The 25,026-nt window shown below is 44.0% G+C and overlaps 1 protein-coding gene across 1 annotated transcript in view; it reads right to left on the bottom strand.

Moving 5' to 3' along the window:
- Nucleotides 1-21,587, bottom strand: part of otud6b (OTU deubiquitinase 6B) — a 31,265-nt gene extending 9,678 nt beyond the window's left edge. Inside the window, exons 1-4 of the mRNA XM_073044580.1 lie at nucleotides 21,417-21,587; nucleotides 19,688-19,836; nucleotides 9,635-9,724; nucleotides 8,415-8,727 (exon numbers count right to left, since the gene is read on the bottom strand). Of these exons, the coding sequence (XP_072900681.1) occupies nucleotides 8,415-8,727; nucleotides 9,635-9,724; nucleotides 19,688-19,836; nucleotides 21,417-21,486 (622 nt within the window). The 5' untranslated portion in view covers nucleotides 21,487-21,587. The remainder of the gene's footprint in view (nucleotides 1-8,414; nucleotides 8,728-9,634; nucleotides 9,725-19,687; nucleotides 19,837-21,416) is intronic.
- Between the last annotated feature and the right edge of the window lie 3,439 nt (nucleotides 21,588-25,026).

Here is a 25,026-nt window from a genome sequence, read left to right as displayed (position 1 = left end):
CTGCAAGCATCCATTAGCTACACCTTACAGTCTCTGTTGCTTTTGCCCAATATGACCAATTGCCACATAGGAAAGAGCCAGTATAATAACCCCCTGAACTAAACCTGGACATATCAGAGTTAGTTGCAGAATGTGGTTGCAATTAGCTATATTTTCATTTGCAACTAATTAAGCAGCAATGAATTGCTGATAGTTGTATATGCAGACAAAACTTCATTTGTTTCTTTTCTGATTAAGACTGACTTTATTTTTGGTAAATTGCTGGTGATGAAGTTAGAAATAAATCCAAAACATTTATTTAATATATTTTGTTCAGCTTCTATGTATTAGACTCACTCAACTTGATCCAAACTATCCCCACAACCATCCATTATATACAGATCTCCTTCACACTTTACAAGAGAAATTCAAAGATCAAATTGTTTAGCACAGCACAATTCGTTTAATCTAGAACACATCTAGATGTTCATTAATCTAGAACTTACATCCTTCTGGTAAGATGGCAGTGCGTATACACGTAGCGACCTCTCAGGGACCAACCAAAGGTGCTTTTTTCTTCGTTAAATGTGTTTTTATACATACTAAGACTATTCTTGGCTCCAATAACTATGTGTACAGCAGGTCTACAACACAGTGAGCTGCTCATTGTTCAGACTAGTCAGCCAGAGGTTCAGAGGTGGTGAGCTGGGCCGTTGGGTAATGACAGGTTGTACCCATCATGCCACAGGAAGAGCTGACCTGGGTGCAGACCATGCTGTTGCCTACTACTCAGAGGCACTGGAGTTCATGCCTTTGAGTAGGTGCAAAGCCAGCGTGTAGTGAAACCACGAGTGACTGTTTTGGATATTTCTTTTGTGATCAGAAGACCCTTTTGGACACTGCCGCAGATCTGCTTCCCTTGTTTGGTGGCGAGGTTGTAGCAAGGACCAGACCTCAAGCTGGGGGCTTGCGTTGTAGCGTGGTGTCTGGGCTCAGTTACCAGCGGCATCTCCCTGCTGCCCTCCAGAGTGTTTTAGTTGGTACAATTACAGTCTAGTTGCCCAGAACCATCCACTTGTGGAATTTGGACTAAAGACGTGTTTTCTTTTGTGACTATGTTCTTTTCTTTCCCCCTTCTTGCTATTTTGAATGTGCATGTATGTTTTTGCACTTTGACCCCAGAGGAACACTGTCTCATTTGGCTGTATCCATGTATGGCTCAAATAACAATCAAACTTGATTTGATATTTAATTTTACCATTTTAACCTGTATATTCTCAATTTATTTCCATGCTTCTTTGTATTGCTAGGAAAAGTTACAAGCTAATAAATATTCCTCAAAATCTTCACAAAGCAACACATATCCCATACCCTTCACAAATAAAAAATATGAAATGTGCTTCTGAGCTTAACTGTAAATAAGACTGAAGTTCTAAATAAGCTGAAAAGGGTGTTAAAACAAATTAAACTCAGGTAGAGGTGTTATTTATTCTAAACTGCTGAAATGTTCAAACTAAACTTAAATGATGCAGTATTGTGAAGAAATGATTGAAATTCTCATTTTCAAGCTCCTCACCATCAGTCTGAGGAAAGGTGCAAAACTAGTTTTTTTTCCAAATGTAAAAAAAACCATTTTAAGTACGTACACAGAAAATTAAAAATGGAAAAAAATTACAAGGTAGCACACATGTAATCAGTATTATCAATCATAATTGCCATTTTGACAATGATTTCTATTCACATGTGGCTGTGCATATTGTGCATTAGAGATATTAGATATGTGTTTTATTTATTGTTCCTGGTCCAAGCCAAATAAGCTCTTTTCATCCATGTTTGGCCTACCTTTAAAAGCCTTTAATCATGAAAACAGAAACCCCATACTTAGGAATCAAGAAGGCTCTGTGGAGGAGAAAGAGAAACAAAGTTGTTTCAGGTAAGCAATGGAAAAAGTTGGAGATGTGACTAGTTTTAAACAAATATAGAGGCATGGAAATATTGCAATAGTGGGTGAAGCACAAGAGAATAAATTACATTCTCTCCTTCCCAGTCCTCCTTTTCCTGCCTCAGTGCTTAGAGAAAAAACATGTTACATCTCAAACTTTCCCAGTACTGACAATCTGGAGTAATTACTTTGTCTCTTTCTCTACAATTTTCACCTGGCCAAGTATTTACAGCATTTTTATTATGCTTATCCACACAGTATTAAAGTTTACCTTAGCCTTTAGTGAAAAGCTTCTTCACTCTTACGTCAGCCACAAACAGAAAGATTACACACTGACTAAACTAAAATAATCCTGAAGGATAACAAAATTTCAAAACAGAGAGAGTGTTTCTATTACAAATACTAGAGATATGCAGTATTGTAAGGGTTTAAAAGAAAATAAAAGTACAGAATGCCTAAGTTTAAAAAGCAGGGCAGTCACTAAGGGATTTCTAAACATTGATGGTGAAGGTCATAGAGAAATTTGTGAGATAAGGAACCTGATCCAGTGTAATAAACTATTTAAGTTGATAGACGCACATGAAATCATGTCTGAGACAGGAAGCTGTTCAGACAGAGCAAACATTAATTACCTGTGGATTATTTAAAACAGAGCTAACAAAGGTACACTTTTAGAAGTTAAATAGACAGATTAAAAAAAAGTGTGGATAAGTATTTGATCAATGACAGAAATAAGGCAAAGTTCACTAGATTAAAAGTAAAACAATAAAAATAGTGATGGAAAGCATACGGAGTTGTCCAATATGTGAATCAACAGCTGAGAGGTACAATATATTTTGGCAGCTGCCGAATAGTACTCAAGGCTGAAGTAATCCTATATTTTGGAATGCTCTGCTCATCTATATTTTGATCTTCAACAATCTGGCAGTCAGGGAGTCAATGACAGCACCAGCAATTTCACCTTTCATGAAAGGAAATAAAGCAGTGATCTGCCGACCAGATATCCTGATAATAATTGGTAGAATGATGCTGGAATGAATTATTAAGGATGTATTAAACAGGACCTTCCTCTCAGCCTGCAGTTCCCATATCTCACAGTAAACCTGCTTAAATGAGTTCCTCAAATAATAACTTCCTCAGCAAAGCCTTTCCAAATGATTAACAAAGCCCTGAGCAGCACAAGAAATATGAAACATAACATGGAATAATACAGGCTGTAAATCCCAACAAGTTTCAGGGCGTGATCAATCGTTACCCAAAGAGCTATGTTTACAGCCGGTTAATTCGGGCTGAATCAGCTGTCAAATCTTGAAGTTTTGTGAACACTTCCGACATTCAAATTTTAAAAGAAAAAGCAAACCAAGATTTTCCAAAAGCATTTGATCATATAAAACGTTAGTATAGAACTGGATCTCCCATAGTTGGCATTAATGTATTATTGTAACCTTATTAGGTCATTACAAGGACTAAACAGTTGGAACATTTCCTCCAGATTGACAGATGACTAATGGGATACAGGTGGCCCCCGTTTTTCAAACATTCACTTTATGACAGCTCTCTGTTACGAAAGACCTACATTAGTACCTGTTTTCACTAACCAAAAAGGATTTCCGCTTTTACGAAAAAAAGACGCCCGCTTTATATGTGTGTTTACCACGAGAAGATCTACCATGACCATGAAGCCTTGTGCGGGCAGTTGTGTGCGCATGCGTGTACGTGATTTTTTTCTCCAAATCGATTTTGGCTCGTTGTCTTCCCCGATTCTGATAAGTCAAACTACACCGTACATACAATATTTCTACTTTATATATACTGTATATTTATCATATCATTCCTGCTTTTACTATATGTTCATGTTATTTTAGGTTTTATGTGTTATTTGGTATGATTTGGTAGGTTATTTTTTGGGTCTGGGAACGCTCAAAAATTTTTCCCATATAAATTAATGGTAACTGCTTCTTCGCTTTACAACATTTTGGCTTACAAATGGTTTCATAGGAACGTTCTACCTTCAGATAGTGGGGAAAACCTGTACAACAGGTTCAGAACTTAGCCATTATTTATTTGATGGTTTAGGTGGAAGGATGGAATGTTAAGTAAGTCTGCTAATTCACCAACTACACAACATACAGTGAGAAAACGTAACAAGATGAGAAGAGCTTGAGACATTAAGTAGAAAAAAACATGAAAAATTCACATTCAAGGAAAGAACAGAGGTAGTGAGAAATGCTGAAGTAGTGGTGTTCAGCGGGATCTTACTGTGTCAATTCATTAAATGCATAGTTAACATTAAGAGAACAGAAAGCAGAGGGTAAGATGACCTTGCTAAAATTACAGGGCTTTGGTGGGCCCACACCTTGCTCAATGGAAAATACATGTGTGTAGTTTAGATTCACTGGTGACGCCGGGGAAGAACATTTATCCTGGAAAAAAAGTTTGCACTGGAGAAATATCACACAGAAGTGGCCTATACTGGAAAACAAGAATGAGGAGTAACTTCATTGAAAGATCGATTTGCTTTACTTCCTCTGTCCTTATGCCACAGAAGCCAATTACCCCACCACATCTATACCATTTCTCAAGCAATCCCACCCCAAAATATACATTACAATTCCACATTAACATCCCTAATCCTACAATCCTAGGAAAAATTTACTTACTAACCTTTCTTAAAGGTAGGATCTACTCACGTCTAGGAAAGAATGAACTTTTTAGCAATGTTCAGAAATAACTTTATGCATGGGAGATTGTGTTTTATAAATCTGATTGAGTTGGGTGAAATTTGTACAAAAGTAAAGGAGGACTAATGATTAGCAAGTCTGCACACAATACAAAATTTGCAGACACAAGAAAGACGGCAGATAATGGAAATTTAAGCAACACATATAAAATGCTGGAGGAACAGGGCAGCATCTATTCTGGACTATGGTGCTTCATCAGGCCTGGAAAAAGGGACAAAGGGCAGAATAAGGTGGCGGGAGAGTACAAGACAGCAGATAATAGAGGAGACAAGATGAGGGGGAAGGTTGTGGGTGGAGGAGGGAAGACAATGTGAGAAACTGCAAGGTGATAAGTGGAAAAGGTAAAGGGTTGAAGAAGGAATATAACAGGAAAGGACAGTGGACGGTGGAACGAGGGAAGGAGGAGGGAAACCAGAGGGAGGTGATGGGCAGGTCCTGAGGGCAGGGGAGAAGAGAAGGGGTGAGTGAGAAACCAGAATTGGGAATGGAAGGGGGAAGGGATAAAAGAGTAGGGGGAGTAATTAATAGTGAAAGAAATCAATGTTCGTGCTCCTCCAACCTGAGTTTGACCTCATTGTGGCAGCTGAAGAGACTGTGAACATGTCAGTATGGGAATGGGAAGTCGTATTGAAATGGGTGGCTGTGAAGCGATCATGCCTTTTGCAGAGGACAAAGCAATGGTGCTCAGTACGTCAATCCTCCAATCTGCACCGGGTCTCATCGATATAGAAAAGGCTGCAATAGGAGCACTGGATTCAATAGATAACCCCAACATACTTGTAGGTAAAGCACGGCCTCATCCAGAAGGATAATTTGGGGCCTTAAATGATGGTGAGGGAGGTGGTGCAAGGACAGTGATAAGTGCCAGGAAGGAGATCAGAGGGAAGGATGAGTGGACAAAAGATTCACATAGAGAACGATCCCTATGGAGAGTGGAGAAGTGTGGGAGGGGAAGAGAAGTGTGGGAGGGGAAGAGAAGTGTGGGAGGGGAAGAGAAGGGAAGGTTCTGCCTAGTGACAGGATCCTATTGAAGATGGCAGAAGTTGCAAAGAATGATGTGCTGAATATGGAGGTTTGTGGGGTGGTAGATAAGGACAAGAGGAATTCTAGCCGTGTTATAATCGCAGGAGGATGGGATGAAGGCAGATGTCCAGGAAATGGAGGAGATGCGGGTGAGGGTATCATTGACGGTGAAGGAAGGGCAACATGTTCTTAAAACAGAGGCCATAAAGATGTTCTAGAATGGATTTCCTCATCCTGAGAACAGATGCAGTAGAGACGGACGAATTGAGAAAAGGGAATACCATTTTTGCAGGTGCCAAGGTGGGATGAGGTAAAGTCAGGATTACTGAGAATCAGTGGGTTTCTAGAAGATGTCAGTAGATAGTCTGTCTCCGGAAATGGACAGAGAACAATTGAGAAAGAGGATAGAAGTGTCGGAAATGAACCAAGCACACTTGAGGGCAGGATGCAAGTTAGAGACAAAGTTGATAAAGTCGACAAGCTCGGCATAGGTGCAGGAAGCGGCACTGATGCATTTGTTAATGTTGCGGAGAAAGAGTTGGGAAAATTACCAGTGTGGAACATGGACTATTCCAGGTGGCCAACAAAAAGCTAGGAATAGCTGGGGTCCATGCAAGTGCCTGTGGCTACACTTGTAGTTTGGAAAATTGGGAGGAGCCTTCCTAATGAGATGGAAGCATATAGGGACTACACGTTCATAAAGAAAATAAGTCGATCAGGCCAGTAAACTGAAAGTAAGTGAAGTAATGGAAAGCATTTGAAACATCACAGACATAGGTAGGAAGCAATTGCACTAAGGGAGACAAAATGGAGTCAAAGTATGCAGATGTGATTTCAGCAGAGCAGGAGCAGGCAGAATCAATGGGACTGCGAGGACAGTTAGGTTTGTGGATCTTAGTAGGGAACAGAAGCAAGCAGTGCAGGGTATGGGAACAATGAGCTTGGTGACAGTAGGTGGAAGATCTCCAGAGTCCATGACGTTGGTGATGGTGCAGGAGGCAATTGCCTGATCCTTTTTAATGGAGTCCTATTTAAGAAGCAAAAGCAGGCATCTGGCCTCAGCAAGGTAAAGATCAGTCTGCCAGACTATGACAGCACCAGCCTTGTCTGCGGCTATGGAGGATTTATTTCTCTCCATCGATCATGCCTGATCTGCTGAGTTCCTCCAGCACTTTTGTGTGTGTGTATTGCAAAAACACTGCAGAGACATGGATAGTGAGGAAAGTTATCAAAGTATACACCAAAATGTGAAACTGCTGAAAATATGGGCAAAGGAATGGCAGATAGTGTTTTTCCAGACAAGAGTGAGGACTTGCGTTTTGGGAGATCACATTAATGAGGAAAGTATACAGGATATGGCAGGACTCTGAGGTACATTAGTATAAAAAGGGATTTTCGGTTACAAGTCTATAACTCCCTGAAAGTGGTGATACAGGTAGATAGGGTGGTAAAGATGGTAAATGACATACTTGCCTTTATCCATCAGGGCACTGACTATAAAAGTCAGGAAGTCTTGTTGCAACTGTATAAAACTTCAGTTAAGCCACATTTAGAGTACTGTAAGCAGTTCTGGCTGCAACTGTACAAAAAGAATGTAGATATTTTTGAAAGAGTGCAGAAGAGATTCACCTGGATGTTGCTAGGATTGTAGAGCACTAGCTATCGAAGAGGTTGGACAAATTTGGATTGCTTCTCTCAATTGCTGGACCTGGGGGGGAGGGGGGGGGAGAAGAGAGAGTTGATAACCAAACAGAACCATATAAAAATTATACCAGGCTTAGATTGGATAGATAGTCAAGAGTCCTTTTTCTCAGAGAGGAAATGTCAAAACCTTGAGAATAAAGTTTGGGGGTGGGGGGAGGAATATTTAAAGGAGATTTGCAATGCAAGTTCCTCCTCCCACCCCACACACACAGATAGATGGTCTGAAATGTGCCACCCTGGGAAGGAGTGGAAACAGATAAGATGGCACCATTAAGAGACATTTAGGCAGGGACATGAATAGGGATTAATTTGGCACCATGGTTAGCAGAGACATTATGGGCCATAGACCTGTTCCTGTGCTGTACTGTTCAACCAGCATATTATTATGACATGGGAAGAGACTGGACAGCCTGAGGAAACCCACACAACCACAGAGTAAATACGCAAACTCCACACACACAACAAAATTCAAAAATAAACTGGGATACTAAAACAATTAAATAGCTGCACTACCTGCAATGGAACTGTTGTAGGACTATATCCCCGAGAGAGAATAGTATCCAGTTAAGAGGCAGCCTACTCCAACACTGAAGAGAGAATAAATTTATTTACAAAGGACTTAACATATCTAGAGACTGATTGCCTCCAAAAATTATCAGGAGATTATGAAGATTTAGCATGAAAATTGCTGAGAGACAAAAAAAAAATCACTGTTTTGCAGAATGGCAGAACAGGCCAGTGTGAGTGAGTGTCATTAGCATTAATGTCAGAGACTGATCACGCCACTCCGAGTTACTCTGATCAACTTTAAATGCAGGTAAACAGTGAAATTTCGCTACTCTCTCAACTGGCCATGTAAGAACAGAGTAAATAGTACACCACCATCTATAGCAAAAACGTTAGAGCAGCACAAACTCATTTCAGACATAAGGCTTCTTCATATAAAGGCACAAACCATAACTCTGGGTTTAATTTTTAACAGAATCGGTAATTGTATGCCTCTGTAGCATCATTTAAAAACTTACCAGGTGTATACATGTCGCCTGTATTAGAGTTGGTTAGAAAAGGTAGAAAGTCATCCATATGACTTCTCATGTATTCAGCTGCCAGTGACCTTAGCTCCATAAGTGTTAACAGACTATTCTGGTTTCTGAGTTGGTCTTCAATAGCTTTGTACATGCAGTGACCATCAGATGGGATCTGCTTGATTTGCAATTTCCTTGAAGCAAGAATCTCAGCAAGTTTCTGATTTTCAAGATACCGGGCTCCTTTCAAGTTCTCAACTTCAGCTTCAGCTATCCTCTCTTCTCTTTCTTTCTCCTGAGCAGCTTTTTTCTCCTTATAGCGGCATTGAAAATATATTTTTATAGTTGAAAGTTAACTTTATAACACAAAATGCAATTAAAATCAATTTAGAAGATACTATTTATGTAAAGTATGTATTCTATTAAAGTATTCAACGTTAAATTATCTATTGTAAAGTGAACTGTATAGATTAGTGCCCATTTATAACACACAATTGTAGATAACTGTAATTATATCAATTTTATATCAAACTAACCACTTGAAATTAATTTCATTAGAAAAATCAGACTGCACACTTTTGTATGCTATTTACTATACCTCAGTGTGCTTCACATTTTTCTGGACTCAGACAGTTTCCCAAGGACACGGGTATTCATTCATTGATAGAAATTTAAGAATTAATAACCATTACTGAAGAATCATTGACAAATAATCAGCACGTTGCACCAAAGTCCCCCATAAGACACAAATTAAAGGATCCCCATTCTGATGCTAATGTATTGATCTACCAGATTTGTACTCCACTTGTCAAAATATTTTCCTCAGCCAGTTTTTCCTTTCTCTTTTATTGCTTGTAGCCTTTTAATTTTATGCACCTCAAAGCATCAGGCCATGATTTCTGCTCAATAATAATTTCTACTTCACTGTAGGCAAGTCACCTCACACATTCCATATCAGCCTTTTTATACGGTTTGTTTGTGATTGCTATGAGCATGGATCTTTTAGGGTCTGTCAATCTTCCCTGTACCAGCTCAACAGATTTAGCAATGAAATGGATCACTGTAGATTCCGTTGGGAATAACAGGTCTCATTGGAAGTGCATCTTTCAAATTATTCAAATGTATTTTCAATTAATAAACAAGGCAAATAATTTAAAGCATTAAAAAAGGTGAAACACAATTTTTAATTGTATATCTGCATTTAAAAATAAACTACATACCCTTCTCTTCTGTGCTTTGGATAGCCGAAGATGTTTAACTTCTTTCTCATTATTTATTTCCAATTCCAAATTTGCAATTCCAGATTCGACCTGAAGGGAAATAAAATAGAATCAGAATTAGGTTTTAATATCACTGGCATATGTTGTGAAGTTTGTTGCTATGCAGCAACACTATGTAATAAGAACATTATTATTGTAAATTATAGTAAAAAATATATTTTTAAAAATTAAATAAGTAGTGCAAAAAGAGAAAAAAAAATAGGGAGGTAGTGTTCATGGATTCAATCTCCGTTCAGAAATCTAATGGTAGAGGATAAGAACTATTCCCGAATCATTGAGTGTGTGCCTTCAGCTTCCTGTACCTCCTCCCTGATGGTATCAATGAGAAGAGGGCGTGTCCTGTGTGAAGGGTGTCCTTAATGATGGATACCGTCTTTTTGAGACATTAGTCTTTGAAAATGTCCCAGATGCTGGGGAGGCCAGTGCCCATGATGGAGCTGATTGAGTTTACAACTTTCGGCAGCTTATTTCAATCCCGTGCAGTGCCCCCCACCAGACCAAACAGCGATGCAGCCAATTAGAATGCTCTCCATAGTAAAGGCTGATTTATACTTGTGCATCGCATCTACGCTGTAGGTACCGCGTACCCTACACCGTAGGGTGACATGCACCTCTCCAGAAAAGTTACTCACACGTCACAGTGACACAGACTACAACAACTGTGATTGGTCTGCTTGGTAGCATCGCATTTCCGGTTGCTTCTTCTCCACCATGTCTGTAGGCTGTGTGTATACTGATGCAAAATAGATGAAGCAAATCATCAAATCTACCTGCCAACATGCGAAAATGTTTGAAATGCATTTCCTCGTCCATGTCTCTCACGAAGAAATTCAACACAGTGACATAGAAACCCCACCACCAACTAGCATTTTGGTGTAGCATGCTTTCTACAGCGTAGAGCCTAAGCAGAAGTGAAAATCAGGGTTACGGCGTAGGCTGCGGAGTAGCCCATACACGTAAGTTTAAATCAGCCTTAAATTTGTAGAAATTATGTTTGTAATCCCTTTATTAATATATTAATTGTATTTTGTTCATAATATTATTAATACTAATAAAAAAATTGAAAAAGGAAAAAAAAATTTGTAGAAATTTATGACTGTCTTTGGTGACATACCAAATCTCCTCAAACTCTTAATGAAATATAACTGCTGTTATGCCTTCTTTGTAACTGCATTGATATGGTGGGCACAGGATAGATTCTCAGAGATGCTGACACCCAGGAACTACCATTTCCACTGCCAAATTGCAGTGGGTCCAGGTCCTTGCTTAGGCAGGAGTTGATTTCAGCCATAACCAACTTTACAAAGTACTTCATCATCATAGATATTGCACACCCTTTCCACTGCTGATCTCTCGATGAGGACTGGAGCATATTCCCTTGTCTTACACTTTCTGAAGTCTACAATCAATTCTTTGGTCTTACTGATGTTGAGTGCGAGGTTGCTACTGTGACACCACTCAACTAGCTGATCTATCTCACTCCTGTGTGCCTTCTCTTCACCATCTGAAATTCTGCTAACAATTGTCGTGTCATCAACAAATTTATAGATGGCATTTGAGCTGTGCCTAGCCACACACGTCATGAGTGTAGACAGAGTAGAGCAGTGGGCTAAGCACACATCCTTGAGGTGCGCCAATGTTGATGATCAGCGAGATGGAAATGTTATTTCTGATTTGCATAGCTTGTGGTTTTCTGATGAGGCAGCCAAGGATCCAGTTGAAGAGGTAGGTAGATACGGAGGCCCAGGTTTTGGAAACTTTTGATCAGAACTGTAGGAATGATTGTGTTAAAACACTGAGCTGTAGACATTAATGTGCAGCTGATGCAAGTATTAGTATTGTCCAGGTGATCCAGGCGAAGAGACATTAAGATCGCATCTGCTGTAGACCTATTGTGGCGATAGGCCAAATTGCAGTGGGTCCAGGTCCTTGCTTAGGCAGGAGTTGATTTCAGCCATAACCAACCTCGCAACGTACTTCATCACCATAGATGTGAGCGCTACTGGATGATGGTCGTTAAGGCAGCTTACCCTGCTCTTCATGGACACTGGTACGGTAGTTGCACTTTTGCAGTAGGTGGGAATTTCTAACTGTAGCAATGAGAGATTGAAATGTCTTTGAACGTACCCACTATTTGGTTGGCACAGGTTTTCAGAGCCCTACCAAGTACATCAACGGGGCTTGTCACCTTGCGAGGGTTCACCCTCTGAAAGATGTTCTGACGTCGGCCTCAGACAAGATCTCAAGGTCACCAGACGCTGCAGGGATCCTCATGTACAACATCTACAGATATCAAGTTAACAGAAACTTTAAGGCATTTACATTGATTTAATTCCAAACTGTAAGCCCAAAGGCCATGTTACAAATGAAATTGCTGCAATAAATGCTTTATGGCTTTAAACAAAGTAGGCGTGCTGCAAAAAAAAAGCAGCCATGCTGTCGGATGAAAGTAACAACAAAATGTGGCGACCCACTTCTCAGCGCGCTCGAACCGGCTCACAAAGTGGCGCGCGCCGGCATTGAGGCTGGTCCCAAAGAAGGCGCCAAGCCTGCTTCACCGGCAAGGGGAAAAGCCCGCGCGCGGGACGGGACTGTGAATATGCGCCCCCTACAGCATTCCTGTCCGGGGAGGGCGGGATCAGGAAGGCTTTAAAGCGAGGCCGCAAAGTTTGAATAAACCTCTTTTTGCAACTGCAGCTCACCGACTCCGTGTCGTTATTTCAGCGCTGTGTGTAGCACACCGCTACAATTGGTGACCCTGACGGCCCAAACGATATTTGTGCCAAAGATGAACGACGCCGCATCTGTTCATGCAGTTTCATTAAAACTGCCAAGCTTCTGGACGCTGCAACCTCACCTATGGTTCCAGCAAGCAGAAGCCCAATTCCACATTCGGCAGATAACCTCGGATGCCACACATTACTACTACGTGGTGAGCTCCCTCGACCAGGAGACAGCCGCCCAGGTTGAGGAGTTCATACAGTCACCCCCAGCGGACGGCAAATACACAGAATTCAAAGCCTTGCTCATAAGGACTTTCGGACTCTCACGGCGCGAGCGAGCTGCCCGCTTACTGCAGCTGGATGGTTTGGGGGACAGGCCATCGTCGGCTTTGATGAACGAGATGCTGTCCCTGGCTGGAGGTCACAAGTCCTGCCTCATGTTTGAGCAGGCATTACTGGAGCAGATGCCCGAGGACATACGCCTGCTGCTGTCCGACGTGGATTTCAGCGACCCCCGGAAGGTGGCGGCCCGGGTGGACATGCTGTGGTAAGCCAAGAAGGAGAGTGGGGCGTCCGTTGCACAGATCACCAGGCCACCCTCCCAGCAGCGAACCAGACCAGGCCCGGCCGCAGAGCCCGCTAACCCCAGAGGCAGGGGTAAGGAGGCCAACAAACAATGGTGCTTCTACCACCAGCGGTGGGGCGCAGAAGCCCGCCGCTGTAGCCCGCCCTGCAAGTTCCCGGGAAATGCCAGGGCCAGCGGCCACTGATGGCTACGGCGGCTGGCCATCGGGATAGCCTCCTGTATGTCTGGGACAAGCGGTCGGGACGCCGCTTTTTGGTCGACACCGGAGCCGAGATCAGCGTCTTACCTCCGACGAGTTACGACACCCGCAACAGAGCACCGGGTCCCACCCTGAGGGCCGCGAACGGCAGCACAGTAAGAACCTATGGCACCCATACGGTGCGGCTACAGTTCGGCTCCAGCCAGTTCACGTGGGACTTCACACTGGCCGCCGTAGCCCAACCGCTCCTGGGAGCGGATTTTTTGCGAGCTCACAGCCTACTGGTCGACCTGCCAAGGAAGAGACTGGTCCACCCCAAGACTTTTCAAACGTTCTCCCTGGGTGAAGCCCAGTTGCCGGCCCCACACCTAGACTCCATCATGCTGTCCGACAATGACTTCACCAGAGTCCTGGTGGATTTCCCACCCATCCACCAGGATGGGTGCAGTTCACGGCAGCCATGCCCAGACATGGCGTACAGCACCACATCCCGACACAAGGACCACCCCTCCGCGCCCGTGCTCGAAGGCTTCCCCCGGACAAGCTCCGACTGGTGAAGGAGGAGCTCAAGCGGATGGAGGAATTGGGGATCATACGGCGGTCCGACAGCCCATGGGCCTCCCCCCTGCACATGGTGCCCAAAGCAACAGGGGGTTGGAGACCAGGCTGAACAAGGCTACAACACCGGACCGCTACCCTGTGCTGCACATTCAGGACTTTGCAGCAAACCTGTACGGCGCACGGATCTTCTCCAAGGTAGACCTCGTCCGGGGATACCATCAAATCCCGATGCATCCGGACGACGTCCCCAAAACGGCACTCATCACCCCTTTCGGCCTTTTCAAGTTCCTCCGCATGCCGTTCGGCCTAAAGAATGCCGCACAGACGTTTCAGCGGTTAATGGACGCAGTGGGACGCGACCTGGACTTCGCTTTCATCTATTTGGACGACATCCTCATAGCCAGCAGCAGTTGTCAGGAGCATCCGTCCCACCTCCATCAACTCTACGCCCAACTGAGTGAATACGGCCTGACAATCAACCCAGCCAAATGCCAGTTCGGGCTCGACACCATCGACTTCCTGGGCCACAGGATTACTAAAGACGGGCAACCCCTCTGCCCGCTAAGGTAGACGTGGTCCGCCATTTCCCCCGGCCCAACACAATCAAAGGCCTTCAGGAATTCGTGGGTATGGTGAATTTCTACCACAGCTTCTTCCCTTCAGCTGCCCGAATCATGCTGTTCGCCCTGATGTCAGGTAAGGGCAAGGACATTACTTGGGACGAGGAGTCCACCGCCGCTTTCATTAAAACCAAAGAAGCCTTGGCAAACGCCACGATGCTAGTTCACCCCAGAACGGACGTCCCTACCGCCCTCACAATGGACGCATCTAACACGGCAGTCGGTGGGGTGCTGGAACAACTCATCGAGGGTCGCTGGCAACTCCTGGCGTTTTTCAGCAAACACCTGCGACCACCCGAGCTCAAATACAGTGCTTTCGACCGGGAACTGTTGGCGCTATACCTGGCAATCTGGCATTTCAGGTACTTCTTAGAAGGTAGGCCTTTCACCGCGTTCACGGACCACAAATCTCTTACCTTTGCGTTCACAAAAGCATCCGACCCCTGGTTGTCCCGCCAGCAGCGACATCTGTCCTACATCTCCGAATACACGACGGATGTCCGGCATATCTCGGGAAAGGACAATGTCGTGGCGGATGCACTCTCCCGCCCTAACGTCCAAGCCCTGTCCCGGGGGTAGACTATGAAGCACTGGCAGAAGCACAGCAGGCAGACGAGGAGATCCCTAGCTACAGGACTGCAGTCTCCGGTTTGCAGTTCCAGGACCTCCCCGTAGGCCCAGGTGAGAGGACCCTACTCTGTGACGTCACCACCGGCCAACCCTGCCCCGTCGTTCCGGCAGCCTGGCGGCGGCGCGTTTTCAACTCCTTTCACAACTTAGCACACCCCTCCATCAGGACAACCGTCCGGATGGTCGCCAACAGGTTCGTTTGGCACGGACTCCGCAAGCAAGTCAGTGAATGGGCCAAAACATGCATGCACTGCCAAACAGTGGTGCGGTGCAGTAGCACACCAAAGCTCTGCCGCAGCAGTTCCTCCCCACCTACCGGCATTTCGACCACATTCACGTGGATATCGTGGGCCCCCTGCCAGTGTCGTGAGGAGCGCGGCACCTCCTGACTATCGTGGACCGGTTCACAAGATGGCCAGAGGTGGTCCCGCTCACCGACACCACCTCTGAATCTTGCGCCCGGGCACTGATTGCCACCTGGGTATCTCGCTTTGGTGTACCGGCCCACATTACCTCCGACAGAGGCGCCCAGTTCACCTCCAGCCTGTGGTCAGCTGTGGCCAGCCTGTTGGGGACTCAGCTGCACCACACCACTGCCTACCACCCACAGTCGAACGGACTGGTGGAGTGTTTCCACCGTCACCTGAAGTCAGCTCTCATGGCCCGCCTCAAAGGGCCTAACTGGGTGGACGAGCTTCCCTGGGTCCTGCTCGGAACCCGCACGGCGCCCAAAGAAGATCTACACGCCTCGTCGGCCGAGTTGGTGTACGGCGCACCCCTGGTCGTCCCAGGAGAGCTCATACCATCCCCAAGGGGGCAAGAGGAAGAACCCGCAGCAGTCCTGGGCAGACTACGCGAGAGGCTTGGTAACCTGGCCCCCATACCCACTTCACAGCATGGGCAGAACCAGACCTGCGTACCCAAAGACCTGCAAAACTGTAAGTTCGTCTTTGTACGACGGGGCGGACATCGGGCACCGCTACAGTGGCCCTACGAGGGGCCGTTTACGGTGATCAGAAACAACGGGTCCACATTCGTGCTGGACATTGGGGAGAAAGAGGAAGTTTTCACGGTGGACCGACTCAAACCAGCCCATGTGGACTTGGCGCAGCCGGTCGAGATTCTGGCACCGCAGCGCAGAAGCAGACCTCCCAAACAGAGTCCGACCCAGACTGTGGACATTGGGGGGTGTATCACCTGTTCTGGGGGGGGCGGGGGTTATGTGGCAACCCACTTCCCAGCGCACTCGAACCGGCTCACAAAGTGGCACGCGCCGGCATTGAGGCTGGTCCCAAAGAGGGCGCTAAGCCTGCTTCACCAGCAAGGGGACGGGACTGTGAATACACCCCCCCTACAGCATTCCCGCCCTAGGAGGGCGGGATCAGGAAGGCTTTAAAGCGAGGCCGTGAAGTTTGAATAAATCTCTTTTTGCAACTGCAGCTCACCGACTCCGTGTCGTTATTTCAGCGCTGCGTGTAGCACACCGCTACAAAAGTATATTTAACAATCTATATTTCACCTTAAGTAACCATAGAACACTACAGCACAGTACAGGCCCTTCAGCCCTCCATGTTGTGCTGACCCATATAGTCCTTTAAAAAAGTACCAAACCCATACTACCCCATAACCCTCCATTTTTCTTTCATCCATATGCCTGTCCAAGAGGCTCTTAAATACCCCTAATGTTTTAGCCTCCACCACCATCCCTGGCAAGTCATTCCAGGCACTCACAACTCTGTGTAAAAAACTTACCCCCGATGTCTCCCCTAAACTTCCCTCCCTTAATTTTGTACATATGCCCGCTGTTGTTAGCTATTGGTGCCCTGGGAAACAGGTACTGACTATCCACCCTATCTACGCCACTCATAATCTTGTAGACCTCTATCAAGTCCCCTCTCATTCTTCTACACTCCAAAGAGAAAAGTCCCAGCTCTGCTAACCTTGCTTCATATGACTTGTTCTCCAAACCAGGCAACATCCTGGTAAATCTCCTCTGCACCCTCTCCATAGCTTCCACATCCTTCCTATAATGAGGTGACCAGAATTGAACACAATACTCTAAGTGCGGTCTCACCAGAGATTTGTAGAGTTGCAACATGACCTCTCTACTCTTGAACTCTATCCCCCGTTAATGAAGCCTAGCATTCCATAGGCCTTCTTAACTACCCTATCAACCTGTGCAGCGACCTTGAGGGATGTATGGATTTGAACCCCAAGGTCCCTTTGTTCATCCACACTCTTAAGTAACTGACCATTAATCCTGTATTCAGTCTTCTGGTTTGTCCTTCCAAAATGTATCACCTTACACTTGTCTGGATTGAATTCAATCTGCCATTTTTCTGCCCAACTCTGCAGCCTGTCTATATCCTCTTATAACCTTCGACAACCTACAGCTCCATCCACAACTCCTCCAATCTTCGTGTCATCTGCAAACCTACTCACCCATACTTCCGCCTCTACATCCAGGTCATTTATAAAAATCACAAATAGCAGGGGTCCCAGGACAGATCCCTGCGGCACTCCACTAGTCACCGACCTTAAAAATGACTTGGCTGGTGACCGACATTAACTATTTTAATCAAAAATAGTTTGTTCTTCACAATTATTCTCTATCATCAACTCTCTAAATGTGAAAGTTTAACAATAGGCTTTTTTTCTGATTACACTGAAGTCACTACAATGTTCCTCCAATTGTTCAGCAGGCTTCCATGGTAACATTTCAGTTTTGAGATTCAAGATTCAAAAACCTTATTGTCATTCTAACTGTACATCAGCTCTGCAGGGCAGAATGAGACAGCGTTTCCCAGGGGCAGTGCAATCATAACATAACAAATGCAACACTAAATAATAAACACAACAATAAATAGTAAAACAGAACAGTCACATGTCAGTTAAAATCAAGTTATAAGTGTCCAGTGCAAGTTAAAAGTGTCCAAAGCAGTCAGGTTGAGCAGCTGTTTAGCAGTCTGACTGCCTGTGGGAGGAAGCTGTTTAGTAGCCTTGTGGTTTTTGTTTTGATGCTCCTGTAACATTTGTCTGATGGCAGAAGAACAAACAGTTCATGGAGAGGGTGTGAGGGGTCTTTAATGATGTACCATGTCTTCTGGAGGCACCGACTCTGAAAGAGGTCTTGGACAGAAGGTAGGGAGACCCCAATAACCTTCTCTGTTCCCCTAACCACCCTCTGCAAGGCTTTTTTGTCGGCAGTACTGCAGCTGGAGTACCAGGTTGTGATGCAAAAGGTCAGCACACTCTCAACCACGCCTCTGTAGAATGTAGTTAAGATGTTAGTGGAGTGTGATGCTTGTTTAAGTTTCCTCAGAAAGTGCAATCTCTGCTGGGCCTGTTTCACAATCCCAGTAGTGTTCCTGGACCAGGTGAGATTGTCCAAGATCTGCACCCCAAGGAATTTGATATTTTCCACTCTCTCCACTGTGCAGCTGCTGATGCTGAGGGGTGTGTGCTCTGGCTGAGACCGTCTGAAATCGATGATCATCTCCTTGGTTTTGGTGACATTAAGCATCAAGTTGTTGTCACTGCACCAGCTCTCTAGGTGTTTGACCTCCTCCCTGTACATTGTTTCATCATTTTTGCTGATGAGCCCCACCACTGTGGTATCATCAACAAATTTAATGATCAGATTCTCCTTGAATCTGGCTGCACAGTCATGTGTTAGCAGTGTAAACAGCAATGGGCTGAGCACACAGCCTTATGGGGATCCAATGCTCAATGTGATGGAGTCAGAGATGTTCCTGCCAACACGAACTGACTGTGAGGTCAGCACTTATACAAGGCCTTGGTGAGACCGCACCTAGAATATGTACAAGGCCTTGGTGAGACCGCACCTAGAATACGTACAAGGCCTTGGTGAGACCGCACCTAAAATATTGTGTGCAGTTTTGGTCCCCTAATCTGAAGAAAGACATTCTTGCCATAGAGGGAGTACAGAGAAGGTTCACCAGATTGATTCCTGGGATGGCAGGACTTTCATATGAAGAAAGACTGGATCGACTAGGCTTATACTCACTGGAATTTAGAAGATTGAGGGGGAATCTTATCGAAACATATAAAATTCTAAAGGGATCGGACAGGCTAGATGCAGGAAGATTGCTTCCGATGTTGGGGAAGTCCAGAACGAGGGGTCACAGTTTAAGGATAAAGGGGAAGCCTTTTAGGACTGAGATGAGGAAAATCTTCTTCACACAGAAAGTGGTGAATCTGTGGAATTCTCTGCCACAGGAAACAGTTGAGGCCAGTTCATTGACTATATTTAAGAGGAAGTTAGATATGGCCCTTGTGGCTAAAGGGATCAGGGGGTATGGAGAGAAAGCAGGTACAGGGTTCTGAGTTGGATGATCAGCCATGATCATACTGAATGGCGGTGCAGTCTCGAAGGGCCTACTCCTGCACCTATTTTCTATGTTTCTAGCCCGCATCCAATAAAATATTGGCACTAAAGTGATATAAATACATTTATTCTCAAATGTACATGCAATTGCAAAAGTGATAAACTGGTGAAACATGACAGGAACATTTTTAACATCGCTTTCTAGCATCAAATGACAGTTTATTAAAGCCAAAGAAATATTGCAATACTTCACCCCTTTTAATAGTTTTATTTGAAAAGGGGCAATTTTTTACCTTTAAAGTCTAAACACAAAACCAGTTACTCACCGTATTAGACTTATCAAGTGAGAGTTGCTTTAGTTCCTCTTCATGCCTTAGTTCCAGCTCGGCCTCAATTTTTGCTACTTCTTCTACAAGCTGTTTTCTTCTTCTCTTGTCATTTTTAGCTACGGCATTTTTCATTCCCTGTATTTTAGCTGCAATTCAAAATGAAGACATAATATTTAGCATTTTAACATGTAAAGCCTTTTAAAACATCTACATATATTGAATAATATATTGGAGGACATGCCTACAAGGAGGTAAATTTAATTGACTATTCAGCTAATAAATCATTAGACTAAGTTCAAACCCTGAGAGTTGTTCAGTAATATCCTTAAGTAACATAACCTTCCAAACTACGTCAGGTAAATAAGCAATAGTAGTATAGTACCACAAGCAGAAATAATTACTGAAGCATTATTCAGGATTTATTCAAATTTATAAGAAATGCAATCCTAATTGAAAGACAGGAGATTCAAGGTTATCCCAAACTTTGAACAATTTTACCCTTGGCCGTTATGCTTATCATCCTAATAAACTACTTTATCTCTAGATAAATTTGCATCTAAATCCTTGAAGTTATAAAGTACATTCTTAAAAAAAACTTATAATATTCTTGCTTTATTGACAGCAATATTGCTTTTAAAATAAAATCCATTACAACCATTTTTTCATTGTTCAGTAAGGATTCTGATTTACTTTCTCACTGGAAATAAAGTGGTTTATACAAAAAAGTACTTTAAAAAAAAAATTCCATTTTAGATCAAAACAAAGGCTCAATACCCGACATATGGTTTTGGGGAAACAACATATAATCTACCAGTTATTTGTACTTTCTTGCCTTCCTACTTTTTATTTCTCCAAAAGAGCTTTTCCCACTGAAAATTGTAGAACATGTAAAGAACCTAGATGTTTTCAAGACTTGGGTACATCTCCAACCCTGATTGAAACATCCTCTCAACATGTAACTGCAGACTAGATTGGCATCACGTTTTTATGCCAACAGTAGAGAAAATGGAACCTCATTGAAATTACAACATCCTTTCAAGCATAATAAACATATTAGCAGCACTAATACTGTGCCTAATTTAAATTTAGGATTACTTGATATGAAGCAGCTGAATGTACTAAGACAATATTACTGATATGATTTATAATTTGTTGAATTACTACTTTTTAGTGCAAGGAGATACAAGCCGGCAGGATGAGAGGGAGTGAGGGGGGTGGGATGGGATGGAGTGGGAGCAGGGTAAGAGAGTTTCCAGTGGGAGGGTGGGGAAGAGGAGCTATCCGGAGGGATCGTGGTGGGGGGGGGGGGGGGTAAGTGGAGCCAGTGGGAGTGGAGTGGGTGGGAGAGGAGACAGTGGGAGGGGAGAGTGGGGTGGGTGGGAGGGGAGAGTGGGGTGGGTGGGAGAGGAGACAGTGGGAGGGGAGAGTGGGGTGACAGAGGGAGGGCGAGTTTGGAGACGAGAGGAGCCATGGTGGGGGGGGGGGGGTTAGGGGAGGAGATGAGCCGGTGGTAGGGTAGGGTGGGGTGGGGAGAGGAGACAGTCGGAAGGAGAAGGGAATCTGGCGGGAGGGAGAAGAAGATGATCGAGTTCCAGCAGGAGGCCTTGCTCCCTGCAAGCAGGCAGCACGGTGCCCGCGACCTCGCTGCTGGAAAGCGCAGGCTCCGCAGAGCACACTGTCCCCTCGGCCCCCGGCCCCCGGCCCCCGTCAGCTGGATTTCGCGTACCCTGCAATTCCTTCTTTTCTTTGCGGTGTCTTTTTAAAAGCTTGTCTTCCTCCGTTTCTATTTCCTCCATGGCGTTAGCAGCACACTTCCCTGCGGCCTACGAACAGAGCGGTAGCACCACCTCTCACGTTTGCCCTTTCAACCCTGTCCCCCCAAAAAATTAAAGCCGTACCACATGGTGTGCTGTGCACCACACAATACTGCCCCTTGTCTCTACGTCAAAGGTAGGGCCGCATGCCAAATATAAAATATTAATTCAGTATTCTCAGGTAGTTAAACCCAGATGCGATCCATTGAACTGCAATTTTATATTTGTAAGATTCATATTACTTCGAGCTGTACCATTCCTAGAGACCAACAGCTCGCTGACCTTACATTGACAACTTGCAATCACAAGCAGTTAATTTTTTTAAACGAAGCAACTTGTAGGCATTTTTCGTATATTGCGATAAGTATAATTAACCATTGTCATCTGAGTTTACATGAAAGCGGGTAACTTAAAATATCACTGTAAATTTGGTTCAAGAATACCATTTATTACAGCGACGTTTTTATAAAGGTAAGAAGTCGCCTCTAGATTAAATATCTAGTTGTAGAGATATAGCTAAAATCACTCTTTACAGAAGACGGGAAGCTCTCAATGAATTGAAGTGTATGGTAAAATATTAAGCCAGATTGTCTGAGCGAATGTTTGCCTGCCACTCACCTTGCAGTCTTAATGTGCCCACCCTGGTTGTAATGTCATGCCACCCACGAAAAAACAGCTGAGAAATATCGCCTGGGTTTCCACATCCAACAACTGATGAGTAATTTAGCAAAAAAGTTTAAATATATGTATTTCTTAAAATAACAGGCAATTTCTTCTTACCAATTAACAGGTTTCTTGATTACCTTTGCCCAAGCAGAGCCAATTGTGGCATTGAGTAATTAGAACATTTTGCCAATCCAACCACCTTCTAATCGAAATAGGTGTAACAAAATTTATTACAGTAACAACAAAGGAGAAAATCTGCAGATGCTGGAAATCCAATGTTACAAACCCCGTAACTGGGTCACTTACCAGCAAAGATAGAGACGTCCGTTGAAGTCTGATGATACTATTTTTAACAGTATTTATTAGTAAAAATACACAAAAATAATATCAATGCAAATATACAGATAATATACGTCGTCAATACTAAACCTAAAAGTGCGGGTATAATAATAACCAATAAGAAATAAGCTCTATCGTTGTCTAGGGGATAATGAATTGTCCGATGGAAATATAAAGTTCACTGCAGTTCCACAAGCTGCCGTCTGTTGGTTGTCGCTGTGTTGCACTTTGTTGGAGAGAGAGAGAAATAGGAATAGAATGGGAACAGTTACCGCTACGGGTTTTCCAACCTTTATGATTTTGATCCGTCAGGAGTCTCGTTGTCGTGGCCTTTCACTTGTGGCCTCTCCTTTAGCTAAAGCCGTTCTTCCATGGTGAGCCCGCCAACCCAGGCAAGGGAAGGGACGCACACGAGCCCCCACCGGCTGTCGCTATTAAACACTGTCACGGGATTTCTAGCGTTTCTCCTGATGCGTCTAAAGGGGTTGTTCCCCAGACCCCTCTTTTATCCTTACTCACGGGGTCTCAGATGTCAATCAGGTTGGGATGATGCCATCCCTCAACCAGCCCACTCTGGTCATTCCCTGAGGGCTTCAATGAATAGTACAGTACTCAATACACAATTCCGTCTCCAAGAGACAATAGCCGTTATCAATGGTTCTGTCTTGCTGAGGCCAGGACACATTCCAAACCCTTGTGGATTCTGCGTGTCTCTCTCTCATTTCCTGGGTCCCAGACCCGAATTAATAGCGATCTTGCAATTCTCAAAAGGGAGGGGGCGACTTTGTACCCTTCGGCCCCTCAGAGTTGTGGCACATTCGTAACACCAAGCAACGCACACAAAATGCTGGAGGAACTCAGCAGGCCAAGCAGCATTTATGGGGTAAAAAGTATTGTTGATGCTTTGGGCCATGGAAATGTTTGAGGAAAAAAAGTCATGGTAGCTGTGAGATTTCTGAAGACAATGCACCCATGCACCTCAAAATTTTTGTTCTCTTTTCACACCACTAATTCAATTTAATTTGTAATTATTGTAACTTATAGTTTTTTATTAACAACATATTTCATAGTATATGTCAGTGATATTAAAACCAGAATTTTGTGTAAGCAACACCTTATATTCCATCTGGGTAGCCTCCAATCTGATGGCATGAACATTGATTTCTCAAACTTCCAGAAATGCCACCCCCCTTCACCATTCCCATTTTACTCTCTCACCTTATCACCTACCTATCACCATAAGACATAAGAGCAGAATTAGTCCATTCAGCCCATTGAGTCTGCTCCACCATTCCATCATGGCTGATCCCATTCAACCCCATACACCTGCCTTCTCACTATATAACCTCTGATGCCCTGACCAATCAGGAAACTATCAACCTCCACTTTAAATACACATACCGACAGATTTAGCCTCCACCGCAGACTGTGGCAGAGTGTTCCACAGATTCACTACTCTTTGGCTAAAAAAAACTTCTAATCTCCGTTCTAAAAGTTCACTCAATTTTGAGGTTGTGCCCTTTAGTTCTGGATACTCCACCATAGAAAACAACCTCTTCACAACTACCTTATTCAACAATCAGTAGGTTTCAATGAGATTCTCCCTACCTCTGTGTCTTCTAAATTCCAGTGAGTACAGGCCCAAAGCTGCAAAACGGTCATCATATATTAACCCCTTCATTCCCAGAATCATTCTTATGCATCTCCTCTGGACTCTCTCCAATGTCACCACACCCTTTCTGAGATATGGGGCCTAAAACTATTGACTCCAAGTGCAGCCTGTCCAGTGTCTTATAAAGGCTCAGTATTATCTCCTTGCTTAGGGATAGCCTGAATGGCTTTGTGAAGGGCAGGTTATGCCTTACAAACCTGACTGAATTCCTTGAGGATATAACAAAGCACATTCATGAAGGTAAAGTCGTGGATGTTGTATATATGGATTTCAGTAAGGCACTTGATAAGGTTCCCCATGCAAGGCTCATTCAGAAAGTAATGAGGCATGGGATCCAAGGAGACCTTGCTTTGTGGATCCAGAGTTAGCTTGACCACAGAAGGCAAAGGGTGGTTGTGGATGATTTGTATTCTGCATGGAGGACAGTGACCAGTGGTGTTCCACAGGGATCTGTTCTGGAACCCATCCTCTGTGATTTTTATAAATGTCCTGGATGAGGAATTAGAAGGGTAGGTTAGTAAGTTTGCTAATGACACAAAAGTTGGGGGTGTTATAGATAGTCTGGAGGGTTGTCAGAGGTTACAGCACAACATCAGTAGGATAGAGAACTGGGCTGACAAGTGGCAGATGGAGTTCAACCCAGATTAGTGTGAAGTGGATCATTTCAGTAGGTCAAATTTGAAGACAGAATATAATATAATGGTAAGACTCTTGGCAGTGTGGAGGATCAGCAAGATCTTGGGGTCCATGTCCATAGGGCACTCAAAGCTGTTGCGCAGATTGACAGTGTTAAGAAGGCATATGGTGTCTTGGCCTTCATCAACCGTGGGACTGAATTCAAGAGC

This window comes from Hemitrygon akajei, chromosome 1 (assembly GCF_048418815.1).
Source record: "Hemitrygon akajei chromosome 1, sHemAka1.3, whole genome shotgun sequence".
In the NCBI taxonomy this organism is placed as follows: domain Eukaryota; kingdom Metazoa; phylum Chordata; class Chondrichthyes; order Myliobatiformes; family Dasyatidae; genus Hemitrygon; species Hemitrygon akajei.
The sequence above is the reverse complement of the archived record's forward strand: the minus strand, read 5'-3'. Positions and strand labels throughout refer to the sequence as shown.